The sequence below is a fragment of the Terrapene carolina genome, unplaced genomic scaffold (assembly GCF_002925995.2).
Source record: "Terrapene carolina triunguis isolate 2854851 unplaced genomic scaffold, T_m_triunguis-2.0 Scaffold210, whole genome shotgun sequence".
Classification (NCBI taxonomy): domain Eukaryota; kingdom Metazoa; phylum Chordata; order Testudines; family Emydidae; genus Terrapene; species Terrapene triunguis.
In genome coordinates this window covers 10,058,803-10,082,636 of record NW_020664561.1, presented here as the reverse complement: position 1 = coordinate 10,082,636, position 23,834 = coordinate 10,058,803, and the positions used below count along the sequence as shown (strand labels likewise).

General features: G+C 50.6%; 1 protein-coding gene across 1 annotated transcript in view; it reads right to left on the bottom strand.

Annotated features, from left to right (window-relative positions):
* LOC112107426 (pappalysin-2) overlaps positions 1–23,834 on the bottom strand; it is a 168,270-nt gene that overhangs the window by 110,192 nt on the left and 34,244 nt on the right. The window contains exons 2-5 of the mRNA XM_024201120.1: positions 18,324–18,469; positions 5,642–5,935; positions 3,047–3,239; positions 292–413 (exon numbers count right to left, since the gene is read on the bottom strand). Coding sequence (XP_024056888.1) covers positions 292–413; positions 3,047–3,239; positions 5,642–5,935; positions 18,324–18,469 — 755 coding nt within the window. The remainder of the gene's footprint in view (positions 1–291; positions 414–3,046; positions 3,240–5,641; positions 5,936–18,323; positions 18,470–23,834) is intronic.

Below are 23,834 nucleotides of genomic sequence, written 5' to 3'. Positions count from 1 at the left end.
TGGTGACATAAGTCCAACTGAACAGGTTCCCAGGTGCCTCTTTTCTCTCTCCAACACTCTCCTGGGAAGCTGTTAGTAACACTGACAAGCTCCCTGCACCCCGAAGTCACTGGTATCTCCGGTTCGCTCCCTGGGAGCTGAGCTTTACCTTATGCAATCTTCTCCCAAGAGGATTTTGCATATTTAAATTTAGATAGATCAGACCAATATGGAAAATTGGGCCTCGGATGATCTCATCTCCACTGAGGGAAGCGGCAGTCACCATGAGTGAGAGAGGACAAGGCACTTTACCTACTGCCTCCTCAGGGGTCCAGTAGCCGGAGGAGTCACAAACTCGAGGGGAAGAGGCCTCATGCACGTATTGGCTGAAAGTACCATCTTCAGCGCAGTCCCCGCAGAGGGTGCTGGGGTCCCTGCAGAACAGAGAGAGAGAATGAGGAAGACTCTTTCCCCCCCAGTTTCTGATCAGACTTGGACTCTCCTCACTTGATCCCCATCTCTGCATGATGTGGGAAGCCCGCAAGAGCCAGCTGCTTGGCTTGCTTGTTCTCACAGCCAGCTCTGGCATAGGCTGGGGAGGGAAAGGGAAACCTTCTGGTTAAGATGCCATACTGGTGATCTGGGCTGATCCCCAGCTTGTCTACAGATTCCCCGTGTGATCTCGGACAGGTTAGTAAACACTCTGTGTCTCAGTTTCCCCTCTCTAAAATGGGGAGAATAGCCCTTCCTGCGTCTGCCTTGACTATTTAGGCCGCAAGCAGTCTGGGCCAGAGTGCGCCTCAGATTATGCGTACGTACAGAGCCTGGCACAAGTGGAGCCGTGCACTCAGCTTTGGCCTCTAGGTGCCCCCATAATACAAACAAATGATCATGTTTAATTAAAGTGCCAGCATTAAGCTAATGAGGGACTGGGGGAGTATTTCCTGCTCCAAAGACAATGTCAAAACATTCCATTCAGTTAGTCTTGAACGCTCTGCAGTATTTTTCAATCATAAGCCTCTGCTTTCCTTCTCGGGCCATTCTTTTAATGATGCAAGACCATTTGATGCTTCAGACACCTGTCTGTGCCCTCACCGGGTGACATATGCCATTCGGGAGCCAGGAACAGCACTGCATATGAGCCATTTGGTGCAGTGAGGGAGCAATTATTCCGTAATTGGCCAGGATATCCTCAGAAATCGATTTTCTCTGAATTAAAAAGCATTTGAAAGGCCAGATTTGTAAAATGCTTTCAGGGGGATGCGAGACTTGGCCCACCTTCACAAAGGGCTTTGAGCTGGTAGCTGTTAGAGACGTGTAAAGTATTATTCTTATTCTTTTCCAAACGGCTTATGGGCATAGCCGCTTTGCACCACCATTGTAACTCACAGCTTTCACAAGCCGCTAACCTTTGTAAGGCCCCAAATGAAGACAATATTTAAGCCCTATTCACCTAAACAATTAAACGTGCTTAATTTTCAGGATGTGCGTAAGTCCCATTAAAGTCAATGGGACCGAAGAAGCACATGCCTAAAGATGAGCGCACGCTTAAGTGCTTTGGTGAACACGGATGGACTAGTGAAGCAGGGCCTCAGCTACTGTCAGTGTCAGGTCTATACAAACATTTCCCGGGGCATTAATAAAGAAATGGACAGATTACATACAGTCCTCTCCAAAGCTCACTGAAGTCAAAGAGAGTAATATATAAATAAATACCTAGCTCTTATATGACACATTTCATCAATAGGTCTCAAAGCTCCTTACACAGGACATAAATATCCTTACCCCCATTTTACAGATAGGAAAACTGAGGCACAGAGAGGGGAAGTGACTTGATCAAGGTCACCCAGCAGGCCAGTGGCAGAGCCAGGACTAGACGGCAGGTCCCCTGAATCCCAGACCAGTGCTCTATCAATTGGGCCACACTGGCTTTTCACTGACTTCATGATTAGGACTCTGGCCTACGTGATTTTTAAAAATATATATGACGCAAATTCTACATCAGAGTAATAACCTGCTGCCCATCTTGAGTGCTTCCCAGCTCAGAGTCTCAGAGGATTTAAATATTAAATATTCATTTAGTGTAGACAATATCTGCAAACTTGAGTGCCTGACGTTAGGTGCCTAAATCCATAGTCAGGCACTCAGACAAAAGAGGCCTGATCTTCAGAATGATGAGCCCCCACAATTCCAGATGAATGTGGCTGTTCAGCACCCCTGAAAGTCAGGCTCCTTTTAGTTAGGTGCTTAGCTAGGAACTGAAGGGGCTAACTTAAGATACTGACATCTGAAAATATTACTGACGTGCCCAAAGTCACAAAGCAGGGATCCAAATCCCAATCTTCTGGCTCCTGGTCCTGTGTGTTAACCACAAGACCATATTCCCTCCTCATAAATCAGTAGTTTATCCAGTAAGTGCTAAGTGAAGCTCATTTTTCATTCAGTAATAGCGCTCTCGGGTTGCATTTGGCATCGTCTCCTGATGGCACACAACCCTTTGGCATTCTCCCTGAGCCCCCTAAAAGTGGAATGCTTTTCAGAGGACGCTCGCTTGACACCCCAGCACACACTGCCATCACAGTAGTAAACTTGTAACCAGACGTGTTATTCTGGTGGACATAACTGGGGAGCTGGGGGTGTTGCCTCGTTCCTCTATTTCTACAAGGCAGCTGAACAAATCGCTGCCCGCTCCCCACCCACTCAAACACACACACACAAAAAACAGGCAGGGTTTGCCAGTTGGCAAAGAGCTTGAGGGTTTTGCCAACTCATCTTCATCACCTTCACTAACTTCTGAAATTCCCTGGTTCAGTGCCAAATGACTTTTCCTAGGGAACCACGGACAAATAAATCGTGACAAGCAATTCCCAGTGGATGCAAGCACAGGCAGTTGTTTAGGGATCCAGTTACAGGCCAAGGTCAGTGGTAGGACTACAAAACTGGTCCCCGGCCAAATTGATCTAGAGGAAGCAAGAGGCCATCAGACATGCCGGCACGTTTTAGTTTACGCCAGTTTTCCGGCATGCTCAGCCAAGCATGGGACCTTCTCAGCGACAATGTCTCTTACCTTTCATAGAGAACGCCGCTAATAGGAGGCAGCCAATGGATGGTGAGGGAGTCTTGGCCCTGCCCAGTGACCACCGGGGGCATGGGGATCGGAGTGGGCTTTCTGCTCTGGCTCCATCGCTGGTACACCAGATCCAAATAGCAATGCATTCGAGCCACTTGGTTGGGGGTAAAACTGTCCGTGCAGTCATCGTCTGAGAGAGAAAGGAAGGAGGGGACTTGTTTGTGAAACGTTTTGAGATCCTTGTGTGAAAGGCATTATATAAGTGGTCATTAGCAGTATTAGCAGTATTTATTACTAAATATAGCCATTTTAATTCTCTCCTGGAAGACCAGAGAAGAACACAAATGCCCTGGGCTAGAGAGATTCCCCATGGCTTGTCCTACATGACTCCTCTCATGTTATTTCTCCAGTCGGCCACTAGATGGCACTATTTCAGCAGCTGTTTGTTTTCCTGAGTAGACCTTTCCGCAGCACAGGGTTGCTTTCCTGGGGCATGCCGATGGCCAAATACCCTTGTTAAGCCACATGGGGATGAAGCTGTGGGGGCGTGACAGGGGACTCGGCGCACACCACAAGGTTCTTTTTAAAAAAATGAACGGACAGATGAAAATCAGTGGCTCTCATCAGACCTCATTAAGGACAGAGAGGGCATCGCTGCTAGTGACGCTGCGTGGCTGCCATGATGGGGCAGACCAGGCATTTCCGCATGCTCCATTGCGCTCCTCCAACACATGCATAGAAGGAGCACGGAGCCAGAGCCAGCGCTATTGGACTGGCTTCCATGGAACTATGCCAGTTTACATCCGCTGAGCTTCCAGCCCACAGCATGGGCCCATAGCACATCATCTGATGTAGGATCCTGCATCCAGCGCCTGCCATGACCTGCTGCTGCCGGGGAAGGTGAGGAGTCCCAGAAGCCAATCAACCCACTGTGCAATGGTGTGGATGGCGCGTGGGACGCGTACTCCTTCCTGAGCCCAGCGGGTGACCATCTTATATCCTGGAGCATGAGATCTGATTACCCTGAGCTTAGTGCATGCATAACGGCACATGTTATTATCGACCCTAATATTTGCCAGCCAGGTATCGCAAACATCTCTTCACTCCTCAAAGCCGCTGCTGTGTCTAAAGCACCTCTGCCTCAGAGCTTTAAGTCAATTGGAATTTAGAGGAGTTAGGCCTGAGTAAAAACTCAGTAAGGTCTTTAGGGTTTGGCCCATTTCACTGATTGTCAGCAGAAGAACAGATGTTGGTTATGTTTGTATGGCACCTTTCAGACCAGTGGCACCACAAAACACTTGCACAGGATAATGAATTCAATCGTACCGCTATGCAGTGGTTGTGTAGGCCAAAGCACCAGTCTGCAGGGGCTCAGCCCTTACCCTTGCATCGCTTTGGACTTAGGACCCTAGTTTTCTTCAGAGAGGGAATGTTGACCCAAATGCTGAGATGTTCCATTTGTTCTGCCCCCAGAGTGCCAGAGGATTATTACTGGGCCAGCTCCCCAGTGGATATAAACTGCCAGAGTTCCGGTGAAGTCAAAAGTGTCGTGCCAATTCACGGGGATCTGGTCCTTTATTATCATTTATCAGCTGAATTACAGATCAAGGCCCTACTGCGTTAGGCGCTGTATGGACACATAATGAGAGACAGTCCCTACTCTGGAGAGTTTACAATCTAAACAAGCAGGGCAGACAAGGGATGGGAGAAAGGAAGTGCTATTACCCTCTGTATCCATTTGTTCAGCCACCATACAACTAAAGGGAGCCCCTCTAACCAAGCAGCCTTCCATCACTTTAGAAAATCCCGGAAGAAAGATCCACTGTGTGTTCTGGTCTCCAGCTTCAGAGAGAAAGGAGGTGAGCTGACGGACTAACTCACTGGTGCTTGGATGCTTGCTGCGCCTAGAATACCGTCTGTAGTTGTATCCATGGAGTGGCAATGCTCTCAGCTGAGTCCAGGGGTCTGAGTCTCAGCTCACTTACCCCAGTTTCACACCCCTGATTGCAATGGAATAGCTCCTGTTGGGCAGTGGGGTGAGAGGAGAATTGGCCTGGTGGGTTGGCAGAGGGCAGCCTGATTTTCAGAACTGCCAAGCACTCCCAATTCCAGTAGAAGTCAATGATTGCTGTCAGTGCGCTGCACGTTTGGAAATCAGGGCAGAGGTGACTTAAAACCAGGCCTCTCAACCCAGAGTAGGTGCCTAAATCAGACATTTAATTAGGTGCTTAAATATAGATTTAAATGCCTGAACGTAGGCACCTAGATTTGCACATGTTGGTCTCAATACTGCTTTGGTCATCCAGAGAAAGTCAAGCCAGGAGGGAGAAAAATCACTGATGCCAAGAACAAAGGGGTGAGCAGGGTATTGCCTACACACCAAGGGCCAGATACTGGGCTGGTATAAATTGGTATAGCCCCAGTGCTTATTTTATGCCACTTGAAGTTCTAGGTGGGCCTGGATACCTGGGGGGCCCAAATTCCTGAAAAGAAGGAACTATCCAGGGAGTACACAGATGGGATCCATACACAGATGGGAATGAAATACAAGCTGAATTTCTAGCTGATACAATAACAATTCCCTCCCGTTACCTGTGTAGCTCATGTAGTTGTTGAACGGTGTTCCGGAGAAGTGGGTGTGGCCACAGGTGTCATTGGTAGGGTCTGGATCTCGGCAGAGTTTACTTTTGGGGGTAGGGGCTGTGTCGGCACAGAGGTCTCCGGTCTCCATGGAAGGTGTAGTCTCCCTGCAGGGATCATCACAAGATTCCCTTTCGCTCACTCCCTTAAAGACATGGTAGAGTCCCAGGATATGTCCTACTTCATGGATCATGGTGTTGGTATGGCCGGGCATGCCATAATAGGCTGGATTGAGGACCACACCACCTGGAATTGAAAGCACATTCAATATAATTAAGAGAGATACGTGGGGAAGCAACTACCTCTGACCTCTAATGGTTTAGTCCAGTTAATACTCATGTCTCAGTTTTCTTAGCGATCACAAACCAGGTGTCTGATGCAAGAGGCAAGACAGACTTTCAGGAAGTTGACGGCACTCAGCGCCTTGAAGGGGCTGATCAGCACCTCCCTGGGTCAGGTCCTTTGATATTCCAACACCTGGGTCATCAGATCATTTCAGCTGCGATTTCCTTTAATGTCTATTCTGAGATAAAACTCTCGTTTACAGCCTTGCGTAACCTCTAAATGTATTTCTGACCTGGTGCACCCAACTGAGATGTGTGATGCTCATGCCATGACAGTCTTGACTCTTCCCCAGAGACTAAGGGCTACATTCAAACCCAGGTGCAGATCCAAAGAAGCTGGTGGAGCGGGGCCTGCTTACACCAGAATTGAATTTGGCCCTGAATCCATGACTCATTTGGGGTGGGCTTTTCAAGAGCATGAGTCCCAACAATGGCCAATGGGATTTGTGCTCCCACCTCACTTGCATGCTTTTGAAAGTCCCACCCTTTCTGGGCAGTGGAGTTTTCAAGCTGGTGAAAATTGCGAGACTGAATGCACTGGAACCTGCTGGCCATAGCAACACAAGCCCAAGCTTCCCCGCTCTATCCCAAAAAGGGGCCCTAGAGAGATGGCCCGGTTGCTCCACGCTCACGCAATCCCTGGTCTTTCTGCTGAGACTGCCAACAAAGGTGGAAATTAGATGGGGCTTTTGGGGGCAACACAGACATCTGCTGACTAGACACAGAACTGAGACCCACCAACTGGTTTCTCGTTGCTTACTGAACCCCCCGTGGAGACATCCGAGTCACTCACCCAGATAGGAATGGCTCCAAAGTCAAGCCCCTCACGCCATCCCCTGCTTTGATGAAGGTGTTTGCTTCTTTCTTAAAAACTATATGTGGGTTTAATGCTTACAAAAGTCACAGGGCTAATAGCACTGGTAAGAGCTAAGCATAGCACAAGCATGTGAGCATTCCCCAGGCCCTGTTCCAACGCATGGCAACCCTGACCCTCAGCACCCTCTCTCCTCTTACAGTTCCAGGGCTGTACTAGCACTGGTTCCGAATTTCCCACTGGGAATGGAAAACTGCCTCCCTGGCCCCAGTGAAAACTTTTGCAGAAAATCTTGGTTTCTTCTGACATTTTCCAGGTTTTCAACCAAAAAATGTACAAAACTAAAGAAGTTTTTCCTCCCTCTGCCCCTTCCTGCTTTTTCCTTGTTTCCCTTTTTTCATTTTGCTACTGGAAAAGGGGGTAAAGAAAAAAAGAGAGGGAAAAGCCAAAACCCAAACACATTCTTAGGGCCAGCAATGCTGTCTGAGTGTCCGTCCATACTGCATGGTGGGTGTGACTGCAGAGTCTGTAGACAGACTGGAGACAGCTTTACTCTAGCTAGCTCAGCTACTGATAGCAGTGAAGCGGTAGCAGCCTGCCCATCAGCACAGACTGTACAAGCCTCCCAGGAATGCTGGGTAATTATTCCCAGGGCTAGCCCACGCTGAACCCCGTGCCTCCGTGGCCTCACTACTCCAGTACCCGAGCTAGCTACACTTAAGCTGGCTTGGATATGCCTACACGTGGTCCAATTCTACCCCATGATTACAGGGCAGACATACCCCAGGGCAAGCTTGAACTCTATTGTCGATGGACCAATCTGCTACTCTACCTCCTGGTTCTGCCTGTGCTATTGCAACACCGGTTGACCGCTGCAGTACCAGTGCTGCTCGTGTTTGCCTCAGCCCGAGGAAGTGCAGGCATTCCTTCTGAGGGAAGGCATGACTCTGACCTCAGTGTGTCCGGATTTACACCCAGGAGACTCTGACTACTTCACTGAAGCTATGCCCGATGTATACCAGGGTATGACTGGAACCAGATGCACAGGGCTAGATTCTGCCCTGTTTATCCCCTAAGCAATCCTTAGAGTCATAGAGTTTAAGGCCAGAGAGGGCCACTAGATCATCCAGTCGGACCGCCTGTATCTCACAGGCCACCAACTCCAGCCAGCCAGCCCCACACCAAGCCCAGTAACTAGAATCAGACCAAAGTATTATAGCCCTCAGGAGCCACCAGGCAGGTCACAGGAGGGAGTGAGGGGCACCAGTACAGGCAACTGACTGAGCTATCCGCCAGTGATCTCCCAACAGGGGTGCAAGAGGGAGGCTTAAGAAGTGCAGGATTTGGTTTAGAGGGTCGGAATTTGCTCTCTGCTCCGCCAGCCTGAATTCAGAATGACTTGCTGGAGTGGCTCGGAACTGACACAAGTGCAATAGAGAGCAGGCTGCGGCCCCACGAGAGAATTCAAAAAATAACAATAATCAGTAACGAAGTGACAGCCCCCACGCAGCACTTGACACATTCAAAGCACTGTGCAGGCTTGGCACGGTTCTGCAGCTCCATTGCTCCTGTCAGCTGTTTTTCCTACTGTTCCCCCAGTGAGCCCACTGGTGTGTAAATTACACTTGTTTTACACTCCAGCAGCTGAATTCACAGTTACCCTGCAGCTCCTTTGTGTTGGTGAAAAGGGGCCACAAAGTGACTGCATGGCCCCCCTGGTGAATACTCCCAGAGCAGAAAACACCCCCTCATGTCCCGCTGCCTCTGCACCTCTCTTCCCCTGCCGGAGCCTCCAGCAGAGAGGGCATGCTGGGGGTGGGCCGGCGAGGGCGCTGGACTGATGCTTTTCTTGTTGGCCCTGCAGGTATCTTGTAAAAGTGGACTAAAGAGAGACATGGCCCTGAAAGCTCAATAGCTGCGCTGGACTTTGCACTGACCCAGGTATGAATTGGAGCCTTGCTCTGCACCAGTTTGATGCAAGTTACACCGTTTGACCCCTTCCTCCCATTTTCTGATCCAATTGCACCCGGCATGCAGCTTCCACCACTCTCTATGTCCCAGAGATGTCCTGGGAGCTGCCCAGAGAAGAGACCTGCTTTCACATGCTGGGGGTGGGTAAGAGAGGGTGCTCAGTCGATGGAGATGCCAACAAACCAACACAAAACTTCTTCGCATTTCAATCCAAAAAAAAGGTGCAAGAGAAAAAAGCCTCTCTCCAGCCAAACCCCAGTCTGAGCGAGGCGGGAGGCTCCCTGCCTGAGAGCTGGAAGGGGAGAGGGTGGGACGCACGTGCAGAAAGAAAACAATGCTCAGAAAGAAATGAATGCGATATGAAAGCCCTGCACTGATCCTGTGGCGCTAACCGCAAGGAATGACAAACCGATCCATTCGGGTCTGATCGCTCAGGGCACCAGAGGCCCTGTAATCTAATATTCCCACCTTTGAGCTGAAATATGAAACCCCTTCCCCGGGAGAGGAATAAAGAATTATTCTAATAAGTAGAGAGAGTTGCTGCAGAGAGCATTGCCAAGACCCCAGGCTTGCGCTCCCCACCACCAGCAAAAGGAAAGCCAATTTTTGTTAAAGCTAATGGATGGATAGATGGATGGATGGAGCTGAAATAGAGGGAGAATGCTGCACTATTTCCAGAACTCCCCCCATCTTCCCTCCTTCCCCTTGGTGAGATAAATTTCAGCATGCTGACTGTTTGGGACCTGGGTGGGGTCTTCCAATGCAATGCCTCTGAAAGTTCAAAATCTGCTGCTGCTGGAAGAATAGAAATCTACTGCAGCAGAACCGCTCCCCCCGCCTTGCCTTCCCCCCACTCCCTCCTTTCACTGCTGTCTCTCCCTTCTCCCTTCCTTCACCTCCATTTTATGCAATCCTGTTGGCACAGATTTCAATTGGCTTTAAATGAAATCCTCATATCAGGCCTGCGGGCTAGAGGTGCTCAGCGAGTGAGCTCACAAGAGCCCTTGACATCAGATGAGCGAGCTAACCCTAATCTCCCAGAGTCTTGTGCCTTTGCATCATCCCAGCAAGCCAGGGGCCTCACACAGAAGCCCAAAAAGATAGAGATGCCAGTGATGTCCCAGAGGCCTGTGCTTTCACGTCAGACTAGCAAGATAGAGGTGGTGTTCCAATCATTTCCCCCAGGCCTGTGCCTTGACATAAGCCCAGCAAGCTAGAGATGGGGAACCAGAGACGTCACACAATGCTGTGCCTCAAAATTACCCCAGCAAGCTGGAGAAGCTGAGCCAGTGACCTATGGCAGCCTGTCATGGGAGACCAGACCTGCTAGCTATGGGTGCTGAGACAAACTCACTAAGGTCTGAGCCTCAAGATTGCTCAGCAAGCTAGAGGTGTCCAGTCAATAACTGTAACAAAGGCCTTTGCATCGACAGTAGCCCATATGCTAATCTGGGTGGACTAGTGACCTCCCAAAGGCCCTGTGCCCTGATATCAGGCCAGCCAGTTACCAGTGCTGAGCCAGGGAACTCACCGAGGTCTGCCCATTTGGGAGTCCCCTTTCTTCCTCCTTTTGTCTCCCTGGATCCACCTCCCTGTCCTGGGAGGTAGAGAGGGAAAGGAGAGCCTGCTGTCTCCAGCTCTCCCTCAGTGTGAGGGGAAAAGGGGGGCTGGCCCCAGCCTCTCCCAGCCAGAATCCCAGAGAAACAAAATGGCCCTGCCTTTGGGGAGGGAGCGGGGCATGAAGAATAACCTCCACTGCCTGGAGACTGCGGAGGGGATTTCAGGGAAGAGCATAACCCATCGAGTTGGGGTTTGCCACAGATGCTCACTCACATCCTGACTCCTGGGGAAAAGCACAAGGAGGTCCCCAGTGCTCCAGGACTCCATTGTTACGTAGCATCCAACAATTCGCACCTCCAGGAGGCCAGTGCCTCCAACCACCGTGTTGGAGCTTTGCTGTACTGACTCCAAGGGAAGACAGACCTGAGTCATCAACACCACTTCTGTAGCACCTGGGCTTCCCACAGAGGTCTCCAGCCCAAGGCCAGTCTCCTGCCTCTCACCGTTACCAGTGACAGATGCTGTAGAGCTCTGGTTCCCAACCGTCATTGGTCTGTGACTCGCACGATGGTCAAAAAAATCAAACTGCAACCCACCCAATCAAAGGTGCAAAGGATTGTGAGACTTGGTTCACGAGACGTGGGTTTTGGCCATTTTGTATGGCACATATCCAAACAGTAGGCGGGCAGTTTGTGGGGGGCATTGAGCCAGGGATGCTGGGGTGGCGGCTGGGGATGCCGGGGAGGGTGGTTCACCTAGGGTGGTGGATGGGCTAGTGGGGTGGGGATTGGGGGTGCTGGGCAAGGGTGGGACAGCTGGGGTGGGGGATGGGCTGGGGTGGGGGATGGGCTGGTGGGGTGAGGTGTTATGGGGAGTGGTTCAGACAGGAGGAGTTGGACTGGGGGTGCTGAGGGAAGATAGGGTACAGCTGGGGTGGGGGATGAGCTGATGGGGTGGGGACTGGGGGTGCTGGGCGAGGGTGGTACAGCTGGGGTGCAGGATGGGCTGGTGGGGTGAGGAACGATGGGGGCGGTGGTACAGCTAGGGTGGGAGTTGGACTGAGGGTGTTGAGGGAAGATGGTACAGCTGGAGTGGGGGATGGGCTGGTGGGGTGGGGACTGGGGATGCTGAGGGAAGATGGTACAGCCGGGGTGTGGGTTGGGCTGGTGAGGTGGGGGCTGGGAGTGCCGGGCGAGGGAGGTACAGCTGAGCTGGGGGTTGGGGATGATAGGGAGAAGGTGGTGCTGCTGAGGTGGGGGCTGGGCCAGGGGATGGAGGTAGTGCTGGGTTGTGGGCTGGGCCGGGGCCTGGAGATGCAAGGGAGACAAGGTCTGCAGGCTGCTGGCAGGTGGTGGGGAGTCTCCTGCCACTCTCCTTGTGCCCACTCCCTGGGCCCTGGAGCTAAGCGCTCTGCATTTGGAGGGGAGGGGCTGCTCTCAGATTGGGTGAGGGGGCGAGAGGAGCCAGAGCAAAGACCCAGACAAAACCCACAGCAGGAGGCGGAGGGAGGGAGCCAGCTGCTCCTTCTCTACTCTCCCTAGAACTTATAGACCCAGGGACTTTACTACTCTCAGCCAGTGGAGTGCCACCCATGTAACACTCCCTCCTCACCCAGGCCTGATTTAGAGACAGGTGTCAAGGCTCCAGAATGGATCATCACTGCACTAACGTGCTAAAAAGGAAACTTTTTCCAAATCCTAGGGCCTTAATCGACTGGCTTCTATCCTGAGGCAAGCAGGCTGAATAATTGTGGATAGCCTTACTAGCCACAAGAACCTCTGACCCCCTCTTGAATCATTCTGTGCTGAGCTCTCGGCCTTTATAGCTTGTGGCTGTGAGTTCCAATGGTTAATTATGTAAATATAAAAAGTATTTATTTTCATTAGTTTTAAATTTGTTGCCTTCTGGATGGATGTAAGGTTGAAAGTAACTAATAGTAACTTGAGAGTAAAAAAAAAAAAAATGAAAAAGAAATTACGGGGATGCTGTAATTATCCTAAAACCAAACATTATAAACCCAGGAAATTCAAAGTTAAGTTTACACTTATAGGAAACATGCTACGCTAAGGCACTCAAACAAGTTTACTATGCCCTGTAGTGATGTCCTGAACTAAAAGGAGGTAACTTATTTGTAACTGGAGGTTCTTCGAGATGGGTGGTTCCTATTGTATTCCACTGTGCATTAGCCATGTGTGCTATGCACCTGGAGTCAAAGAATTTTGAAAGCGACATCTGCTGGTCCATGCATGTGCCCTGGCTCACCTTGTCCTTTTGACCGAGGTGATAAAGGGTGGGGCGGACCAACCAACTCTTCAGTTCCTTCTCTGCCCTGAATCAAGAGGAGATCCAAAGCAGAGGGGAAGGAGAGCAGGTAGTGGAATACAGAGAGGGACCATGCATCTCGAAGAACTTCAATTTACAGTAAGTGACCTCCTCTTCTTCTTTGAGTGATGGTCCCTATTGTATTCCACTGTGGGTGACTGACAAGCAGTATGTAAGCAAGATGAGGGTGCGAGAATGAGGACAGTAGGGTTGAGTGGAGCACTGCCATTCCAAAGGAGGCATCAGCAGTTGAGTCCTGCACCAGGGCATAATGTTTTGAAAATGTGTGGATGGAACTCCATGTGACTGCTTTACAGATGTCTAGGGGGTTTACATCGTGAAGAGACAACCTGGTCGTTGCTTGCCCTCTACTGGAGTGAGTTTGTACCCCTGTAGGGAGCGGGAGGTTCGAGAGCTGATAGCCGAGTAGAACGCAGCTGGGTAGCCATTTAGAAATTCTCTGGGAGGAGGTAGCGTGCTCACTGACTTTCTCTGCTATCGTGATAAACCATCTTGGGGACTTCCTGATTGGTCTTGTTCTCTGTAGGGAAAAGGCCAAAGCTCGTCACACATCGAGGGAGCGGAGTCTATGTTCCACAGACGCATGTGGTTTCAGGAAGAATACAAGTAAGTGAATGGACTGATTACTGTGAATCTCCTAAACTACTTTGGGGTATAAATGTAAGGAAACTTTATCTTTGTGGAACACAGTGAATGGAGGGTCTGCCACCCTTGTTCCAAGTTCTCCGCTTTTTGCTGAAGCGATGGCTACAAGGAAGGCGACCTTAATGGAGAGAAGGGCCATGGAGCAAGTAGCTAAAGGCTCAAAGGGGGAGACTTGTTAGTGCTGAGAGAACAAGAACTGGTCCCACTGGGGCGGGATCTTTTGAGGAAGTGGAAAGGTTCTTACAAGGTCTTTCCAGACTTGGTTGGTTAGAGGGTGTGCAAAACTGGAGTAGCCCTCAGTAGGAGGACGGAATGCACTGATCACTGCTATGTGGACTTGCAGGGAGCTGAGGGAGAGACCCGATGTCTTTAAAGACAGGTTATAGTCCAAAATGAAGGGAATGTCTGCGGCTTCTAACATAATGCCTCTTAGCTGTGTCCAAGTGCAGAAGCATTTCCATTTAGCCAGGTAACATTTTCTAGTAGAGTCCTTTCTGCTAATAGAAAGGATATCCTGCATGGCTGAGGAGCATGGACGTTCTAGGGATGATGCCCATCCAAATACCATGCCCTGAGGTGAAGCAGTCATGGATTGGGGTGTTTGATCTTGCTGTTGCACTGGGTCAGGAGCTCTGGAAAGGTCAGGATGGCAATCGGCAGATGAGACAACATGTGTGCAGGAGGCTGGAGAACCAAACTGTTTGGGCCAAAATGGGGCGATGAGGATGACAGTCGCCTTGTCTTGTCGGATCTTGTGCAGCACCTGTGACAAGAGTGGTAGCATAGTTGAGCTGGTCTGACCAGGAGAGAAGGAGAGCATCGCCCTGGGAGTGATAACCTAGAGCTCCTCTGGAGCAATACGTGTCACACTTGCTGTTGGTTTGAGAAGTGAACAGATCTCTGGTTGGGATTTCCCATTGCGTGAAAAGTCATGTAGCACCCTGTCGTGGAGTTCTCACTCATTGTTGATCCCAAAGCATCTGCTGGAGGGAGTCTGCAAGCACATTCTGCTTCCCCAGAAGGTAGGCTGCAGATAGGGTGATCTGATTAGTGATGCACCGGTTGCAGAAGTTGACTGCTTCTGCGCACAGGGAGGCAGACTTTCCTCCCCATTGCTTGTTGATGTAGAATATGGTCGTAGTGTTGTTTGACATTATCAGGACATGGTGACAGTGGATGAATGGAAGAAGGAACTTGCATGCCTTTTGTACTGATCAAAGTTCCAGGACATCAATATGCATTCTGGACTTCCTTGTGTCATGCGGTTGTCCATATGGGCTCCTCAGTCTATTAGGGCCGTAATTATAGTTTTGTCCGGAGAAGAGGGGATAAAGTGGACTCCCATGCATACGTGGGAAGGATTTGTCCAACATAGGAATGAAGATAGTACCTTGGCAGGAACCGTGAACAGAAGGTGAACAGAACTGTGAACAAAATGACGGCTTGGTGAGTATACCAACTGTAGTCATGCTTGAAGACAACAAAGGTGGATCTTTCCGAAGCAACCTCAACCACCAACGAATTGGGAGCTGGGTGCAAGCATAAAAATTCTGAGCCCTTAGCTGGCACATAACAGTGTCTCTCTGCCCCTTTGGGGTAGGAGCACAGGTGGCGGGGGTGTGCCACACTGTCCTAGACAGTTCCAGTATGGCTTCATTGGCAGGGAGGGCTATTCTCATAGGTCCCAAGGTGTGGAGGATGTCCAAGAGCTTGTGTTGGGAGTCCTGGATTTCCTCTAGTGGGAACTGAAGTTCACTTGAGATGACGCAGAAGATCTTGGAACAGCTTGAAGTCATCTAGGGGGGAAGGGTATGTCAAAGTCACCATTTCATCCGGCGATGACAATGGTAGTCTAGCTAGTTCTGGTGTAACAGCTGTAACCAGAGCGTAGTACTCCTCCTGTCAGTGGTTCCCTCCAAGGGGAAGTAGGTTGCGACTGCCTGGCAAAGTGGACAGACTCTGAAGGGTGGTATTGGTCCCAGCGCCCCCAGTATGATCAGAACTAAACACAGTAATATTCCAGGTGAGGGCTTCTCACTGAAGGATAAACTGGCATTGTTCTCTATCTCATCACTTATATTCACCTCAACTTTTTGTTTGTGGTTTCAATCACTGCTGTGCATTGCGCAGAGGTTTTTATTGAGTTGTTGTGGGCTTCTTCCTGAGTGGAAGGTCTAGTAGTTCAGTGTATTCCTTCCAATGTGCATTACCATGCACTTGTCAGAAGTGAATTTCATCTGCTGTCATGTTATCCACTCAACTGTCTTGGTTTCGTCCCTCTGAAGATGCACAGTCTTCTCCACTCTTGACTGAGTTAAATAATTTTGTGTCATCTGCAAATTTTGACCCCTCATTGCTCAGCCCTTTTCTAGAATATTAGTAAATACATAAAATATCACCAGAACTTTCGGCCATCCCACACAATCACTCTTCTGCCATGTTAAAAGTTGACCATTTATCCGTACTCAGTTCTCTATCTCTTAACCAACGAGGAGTCCAGTAGCACCTTAAGGCTAACAGATTTATTTGGGCATAAGCTTTTGTGGGTAAAAAAACCCACTTCTTCAGATGCATGGAGAAGTGTTTTTTTTAACCCACAAAAGCTTATGCCCAAATAAATCTGTTAGTCTTTAAGGTGCCACCGGACTCCTCATTGTTTTTATGGAATCAGACTAACCCGGCTACCCCTCTGGTATCTCTTAACCAGCTTCTGATCCATTACAATACTTTGCCTCTCACTTCATGTTTATTTATTTTCTTTAATAGCCTCATGTGAGGGACTTTGATCCAGATTCTCAAGGTATTTAGGTGCCTAACTCCCATTAAAACCAATGGGCCTTAGGCTCCTTTGAGGATCTGGATCTTTGTCAAAAGCTTTGTTTTTGAAGTCTGCTTGTTCTTAGCCTCTTTAGAACTGAGACAGGTATGCATGCTACAATGTGTGAAGTGAGGTCTGTGTGGTGGAAACACCTATTGATTGAATGCAAAGCTGTCACCCTCCTTCACAAAAGAAGAGACGGGCTTGAACCAAAGCCTTCAATCCATGCCTGAGTTTTGGCAAAGTTCAGATCCAGATTCAAACTTCCCAGCTCTGTCTCTAATGCCAAGCTAACCCCCACCCCACCCCACCCCCTTTAGTTGAAGCGCTTGACTCAAATGTTGCAGCAGGTGCCTAGCTCCGCTTACGATTTCAGGCTGGATGATCCCAGAGGTAAATGCAAGGCTTTGAGACATCAGACTACCCCGCTGCCTTCTGCACGCCTCTTAGTGAACACAGAATCAGAGGTATGCACTGGAAAGGAGCCGGGAAAGGCCTGGTGATGAAGGGAGGGGATAGGGGATACACATGGACAGTCAGAGGGGGTTGAAGAGAAGGAGTATGACTGAGGAGCTGGTTGTAGGAAAATAAGTGTCAGTCACAAGTGGCTGAGCCTTGAAAATGATTCTTGATAACCAGAGGAATGGATTCCACAGAGATCTGCCTTCCTCAACAAGCGAGTGGAGCACTCTGCAGCTGAGAAGCCAGCCCCAAAATCCACGGCACTGTGAGCATTCAGCACGCTGAAGAAAGGAAACTGGTAAAAATAACTTTAAAACAGCGCTCCAGTGGCTGTTTAGAATGTGAAGGTTTGAACATCCCACGCTATGAAAGCAGAAGGTCAAGGTCTGGCATGCAGGTGCCGGGAGCAATTACTTCCAGTTACTTAAGTGTTGCTCAGTAAGATGTTTTGACTGCAAAGAGTAAAGGGCTCTGCCAGAAATGTCTGAGAGCGGAGAGAGGGAGGGAAGGGAGGGGGAAAAAAGAGGGAAATAGAAGAAAGAGAAAAAGAAAAAGACATGCAGAAGAGAAGGAAACACGAACCACATCAGTTCTGTTTGAACAGCAGCTGTCTGTGCCCCATTGGGGGAGCACCTCCTGCTCACCTCCTGCTCACACCTTTTTATTGGGGCTGATTTAGGGGCCTGTTCCCAAGCCTACTGAAGGCAGTGAGAATCTTTCCATTAACTTCGCTGGGTGTTGGATCAGGATCTAAAAAAGTGACTAGATCTGGCATATGTACTGATGTTTGCCAGGAGGAGCCGTCGGTGCTAATGCCTGGTGCTGATGGCCTGCTCTGGAAGTGTTCACATCTCTTTTTTAGTTCTCTTGAAATCACAAAAGGAAGCCCGCGAATTGTACACACAGCTAATCTGTGAACACAGCGTTGCTACTACTGCAGCCCCTGCTGCCTCTCTCTGTGTGCTACCCCAGCGGGGGAGTTCTGGCTCTGTAGGGCTACACAGAAGCATGCTGTGGAGGGGAGAGAACAAGCACCCCCCTTGGAAGCTGCACAGCCCATAGGGCAGCCCTGCCTGCTCCTCCCTACCCCCCCCACTCTGGCCAGAATTGTAGCCCCTCTGCTCTCAAAACGAGAAAAAGGAACTTTTCTGAATCGCTCTCCAAAGCTTCTCTTGGGGCTCATGGCAGTGAATTTGGATGGATCCACATCACTTACCTTCTTACTCTGAGCCTCTCTGGCACGTCCGCGCCGACTCTCTTGGTGTGGCCACAGTCAGGCCTGATGTTAAGATTCCCTTGCTCCTTTCCAGATGAACCCCCAATCACAGCTCCCCTGGAGAGGAGCACCTGTCCTAAGGAAGCGCTCTTCCTGTGCTCCGTCCCCACCCCAAGGGGCTGGCCGTCTCAAGTATAACAGCCCCTAGTTGGGATGAACGCAGGACTCCTAGCTCCAAAGCACAGGCCTCTACTGCATATGCTGAAGGCCACAGGGTCTGATCCAGAGCCCACTCAAGTCAATCGGAGTCTTGCCACTGACTCCACTGGGCTTTGGATTAGATCACTGGCCCCACCTGCCTCCCCATGCCCTATGAGAGTTGTAGCAGGCAGCTGCCCCCTGTGCACCAGCCACAGAGGGAGAAGCTGACACATGGGAGTCACATAAGGGGACTGGCTTACCCAGGTGGCTGAGGGCCTCTTTATCCCATGGCCAGGTGGCGGCACCGGCCAGCTCCTCCCGCACTGAGCTGGCAAAGTAGACGTTGAGGAAGTGTGTGCTGTTCAGCTGCAGTGCCTCCTTCAGCTCCTTCACGCTCATGTACGTCCTGCAGGGACAGGGAACGGGAGACAGTCAGCAGATATCTCAGTGCAGCAGGAAGGAGTAGGATTGTGCTGAACTGGTGTAGGACAGGGTCCTGGGAGAGGCCTGGGAACAACCAGAGCAGAAGCAGCCCCAGAGAATCCATCCCTTGAGATCCAGTGCATTCTGGGAAAGTCTGGGAAGGCTTGGCCAGTTTTAGGGAGACGTCCAACCAGACTATTAATTCGTTACCTTAATGCGGAGTCGTATCATGTTAGTTAAAGGGCTTGGGCAGAGATGCAACCAAACAAATATAAATAATTCTTGCTATTTATAGTCTTTCCCTAGTTAAGACTGAATTCTGCTCTTAGAGAAGGTACACCTCTACCTCGATATAACGCTGTCCTCGGGAGCCAAAAAATCTTACCGTGTTATAGGTGAAACCGCGTTATATTGAACTTGCTTTGATCCACCGGAATGCGCAGCCCTCCCCCCCGGAGCACTGCTTTACCGCGTTACATCCAAATTTGTGTTATATCAGGTGGCGTTATATCGAGGTAGCGGTGTACCTGTCCTGGGGCAGCAGGAATCCGGGGGACCCCCAGGAAGAGAGAAAAGGGGGAAGGAGAGAACAATGAGGAGAGGAAATGGGAGGAGAGATGAATGGGTGACTCCAGGGAGAGAGAGGAAAGGAAGAGACCACCCCCACTGTGGGGGAAGAGAAGGGGACTTGCTCTAGGAAAGAGAGAAGGGGGAACTCAAGGGAGAGAAAGGGTGTTCGTCCAAAAGGAGAAAAAGGTGCTTATAACTGTATTGGTTTCAGTGAGACACTCCCAGGTTTCTCAAGGGGCCGAGCTCTCCCTGAAACAGACCTGAAGTAAGATCCTTGCTCTCTCTCTGTTCCTCCATTCATATCTCACCCACCTTCTTTCAATGCTGACCCTTCCCTGCTCCCCTCCCAGCTCTGTACCTGGATCTCTGCCCTGCCCTGCTCCTACCGGACTCCTGCCTCCACTTTGCAGCATTCAGTGATGGCAGAGGGACCAAAGAACTAAGCATGGGCCATGGTGAAACAATATGTTCCCGCCTGATATCTGAAGTGAGGAGAAGAATCAATCAGACCAAGAGATATGCATATACAGGCATGCCAAGACACCTCAAGGGCCTCAGAGTTTGGGCAGCCAAAAATGGAGGTGCCTGAAATCATGCGTCACTTCTGAAAGTTTTGGCCATTTCAGAATCCAATCCCTTTCTGCTCCTGCATTCTGCTAGCAACAGCCTCCTCTCTGTTCCTCCATCCTACCCTGGGATGCAGCTCCTGGCATCCAGAGCTTGGCTACCCTGGCAGACTCTGTGAGGCACCTGCCAATGACACTTGAGCAGCTCCCTCTTCCAGCTGTTGTTGGGCGGGTGCCTGAGCGAAGCTAGCCATCAGTCCAGGGGATTCATTATCATCATGTATTAAAGCTTGTAGCGGGGTGGTCACCCGCTCCTGCCTTGAAAGGCTTAAAACAGCCCTGGGAGAGGGCTGGGGCAGGGGAAAAGCTAGGCTGATTGGGGTAAGCAGCCACAGGTGGGGACCACGCCCCAGTCAGGCCACAGCTGGCCCTATAAGAGGGCTGAGGGCCAGAGACTGAGGGTAGGTCTACACTACAGCGGGGGTCCGACCTAAGATACGCAACTTCAGCTACGTGAATACCGTAGCTGAAGTTGCGTATTTTAGGTCGACTTACCTGGCGGTGAGGACGGGGGAAAGTCGACCGCTGCCACGCTGCCGTCGACTCCGCTGCCGCCTCTTGCCGCGGTGGATTTCCGGAGTCGACGGCAGAGCGATCAGGGATCGATTTTATCGCGTCTTCACTAGACGCGATAAGTCGATCCCAGAACATCGATTGCCTGCCGCCGGACCCTCCGGTAAGTGTAGATGTACCCTGAAGGTATGTCTACACTACAAAATTAGGTCGATTTAATAGAAGTCGATTTTTTAGAAATCGACTTGATACAGTTGATTGTGTGTGTCCCCACTAAGCGCATTAAGTCGGCAGTGTGCATCCATAGTATCAAGGCTAGCATCGACTTTCGGAGTGTTGCACTGTGGTAGCTATCCCACAGTTCCCACAGTCTCCGCCGCCCATTGGAATTCTGAGTTGAGCTCCCAATGCCCGATGGGGCAAAAACATTGTCGCGGGTGGTTCTGGGTACATGTCATCAGGCCCCCCTCCGCCCTCCCTCCGTGAAAGCAACGTCAAAAAATCGTTTCTCGCCTTTTTTCCTGGGTTACCTGTGCAGACGACATACCACGGCACGCATGGAGCCCGCTCAGCTCACTGTCACCGTATGTCTCCTGGGTGCTGCTGGCAGACGTGGTACTGCAGTGCTACACAGCAGCATCCCCTTGCCTTGAAATGCGGACAGCAGACGGTACAATACGACTGCTAGCCGTCGTCGTCGTCCCGTGGGTGCTCCTGGCCGACCTTGGTTAGGTTGGTCAGGGGCGTGTGAACAAAAATGGGAATGACTCCAGGTCATTCTCTTCTTTAAGTTTCGTCTAATGGAGATTCAGTCCTGCCTGGAATATCATGCCAGCTGGAGGCTTCTGCCTCAGGCTGCTCTCCCAGTCAGCAGCACTGCGCGGTCGCACCTACCCCAGCCTACCCCTTGCTTCCATGGCTCATGAAGCCTGGACAGTAGTAAGGAGCAGTTCATAATGGTGGTAAAATGTGCCTTTGGATGTTTAAAAGCACGCTGGCGCAGTTTATTGACTCAGTTAGACCTCAGCGAAACCAATATTCCCATCGTTATTACTGCTTGCTGTGTACTCCACAATATCTGTGAGAGTAAGGGGGTGACGTTTATGGTGGGGTGGGAGGTTGAGGCAAATCGCCTGGCCACTGATTACACACAGCCAGACACCAGGGCGGTTAGAAGAGCACAACAGGGCGCGCTGTGCATCAGAGAAGCTTTGAAAACCAGTTTCATGACTGGCCAGGCTACAGTGTGAAAGTTCTGTTTGTTTCTCCTTGATGAAAACCCACCCCCTTGGTTCACTCTACTTCCCTGTAAGCCAACCGCCCTCCCCTCCCCCCTTTGATCTCCACTTGCAGAGGCAATAAAGTCATTGTTGTTTCAAATTCTTGCATTCTTTATTAATTCGTCACACAAATGGGGGGATAACTGCCAAGGTAGCCCAGGAAGGGTGGGGGAGGAGGGAAGCACAGGGGTGGGGTAGTTGTAGGGGCACCCCCTAGAATGGCATGTAGCTTATCATAGAAGCGGCAAGTCTGGGGCTCTGACCCGGACTGGCTGTTTGCCCCTCTGGTTCTTTGGTAGGCTTCATGCGGCACTGCTGCGGGTCCCTGTTATAACCTCTGTCCTTCATGCCATTGGATTCGTCTCCCCATACAGCGATCAGATGCAGTACCTCCCATTCGGTCCATGCTGGAGCTCTTTTGCGATTCTGGGACTCCATGGTCACCTGTGCTCATGAGCTCTGCATGGTCACCTGTGCTGATCAGCTCGCTACGCTGGCCAAACAGGAAATGAAATTCAAAAGTTCGCGGGGCTTTTCCTGTCTACCTGGCCAGTACATCTGAGTTGAGAGTGCTGTCCAGAGCGGTCACAATGGAGCACTCTGGGATAGCTCCCGGAGGCCAATACCGTCGAATTACGTCCATACTACTCCAAATTTGACCCAGCAGGGTCGATTTCAGTGCTAATCCCCTCGTTGGGGAGGAGTCAAGAAATGGATTTTAAGAGCCCTTTAAGTCGACAAAAATGGCTTCGTCGTGTGGACGGGTGCAGGGTTAAATCGATCTAACGCTGCTAAATTCGACCTAAACTCATAGTGTAGACCAGGGCTGAGAGAGACTCTCTCTAGCTTCATTGAGAGAGAAGGACCTGGCTGCTGGGGAAGCTGAGAAGGGTATCTAGGGTGGAGCAGTGCTGGGGAAGGGCAGAGGGAGCTGGGGGAGCTCCAGCCTAGCAAAGCCCCAGTCTGCAGGCCAAGCTAAGGGCCCACAAAAGGGTACTAGGGCTGCAGAGGGGCAGCCCAGATAAAGGCAGAGGCAGCTGCTCCAACCCCCCTTGCCGATGATGAGTGGTTTATAGACTGCAGTCTGCCCAGGGAGTGGGGGCTAGATGATGACTGGCAGTAGCCATTGAGGCAAGGTGAGGATAGGGGGTTGGGGGTTCCCCTGGGAGGGGACACCCAGAGTGAGGGAGTACTGCGGTGGGCAGAACCCCTGGGCAAAGGGCACCGGGGTCTGGGAAGGACACGGGGGCCAGCGGCAGGCGAGACACCGGCCTGCAGAGGGTGCTCCGGGCTGGAAGAGCTAATTCCCTGGACAACCAGCAGGAGGCGCCGCGCCAGTGAGTTGTTGCCCTGCCACAAAGCTCTCACTGCTAATGCATTCAGGAATCCCATTAGCCACCTCAATATGGTGATAGCCAGCCCCAGCAAATAAGAGGGACATATTTTCTGTGTCCACTCAAAGGACACAGTGTCTGATCCACGACCCACTGAAGTCAGTAAAAAGAGTCCCATTGACTAGAAAGTCTTTGGATCAGGTCCTGAGTGACCTGGAGCAACAGATTTCTGGGAGAAAAAACACACCACCATGGGAATGTAGCATTTTAGAGAATAAATATACAGAACAATGCTGATAAAATCATTAATGGTGAAAAAGGCCTCATTTATCACATGCTATCATGATCTTTCCGTAGCAATTGGCAGCTTGTAAGTTATATGGTAGGGAGATATTGTGAAGAGAATGCAGCCACTTCTCCCTACTGGGAGCTAGATACCAAGGGAACTCCCCTCCCCCCCTTTCCCCACAACCATTCATGCAGGCAAACAAAAAATGCAACTGTACTTTATATACCGGCTTTCACAGAAGCTGCAGCATTCAGTGATGGCAGAGAGACCAAAAAACTATGCATGGGCCAGGGTGAAAAGATACTTTCCCATCGGATATCTGGAATGGGGAGAAGACTTAATGAGACCTAGAAATATGCAAATACGCTACTCTGGATGCCAGGGACTGCAGTGAAAGCTCCCCCCCCCCGCCCCTCCCCACCTCCTCCCGGGGAGGATGGAGAGACATAGAGGAGGCTGTGGCTGGCAGAATGCGGGAGCAGAAAGAGATTGGAAGAGAGAAACAAGGCCCCTAAAGCAGGCTAAAAGCAGGCCCACAGGGCACGGGAAAACCAAAGAGGACATTTTGAATTGGATTCTGAAATGGCCAAAATTTTCAGTATCGACTAGCGATATCAGGCACGTCCATTTTTGGGTACCCGAACTGAAACCACCTCCAGGTGCCTGTTTTCACAAAGCACTAAGTCTGTTTCCTCTGAGAATCAAGCCCCTTGACGGTTTCTCAGGTGCCCCAAAA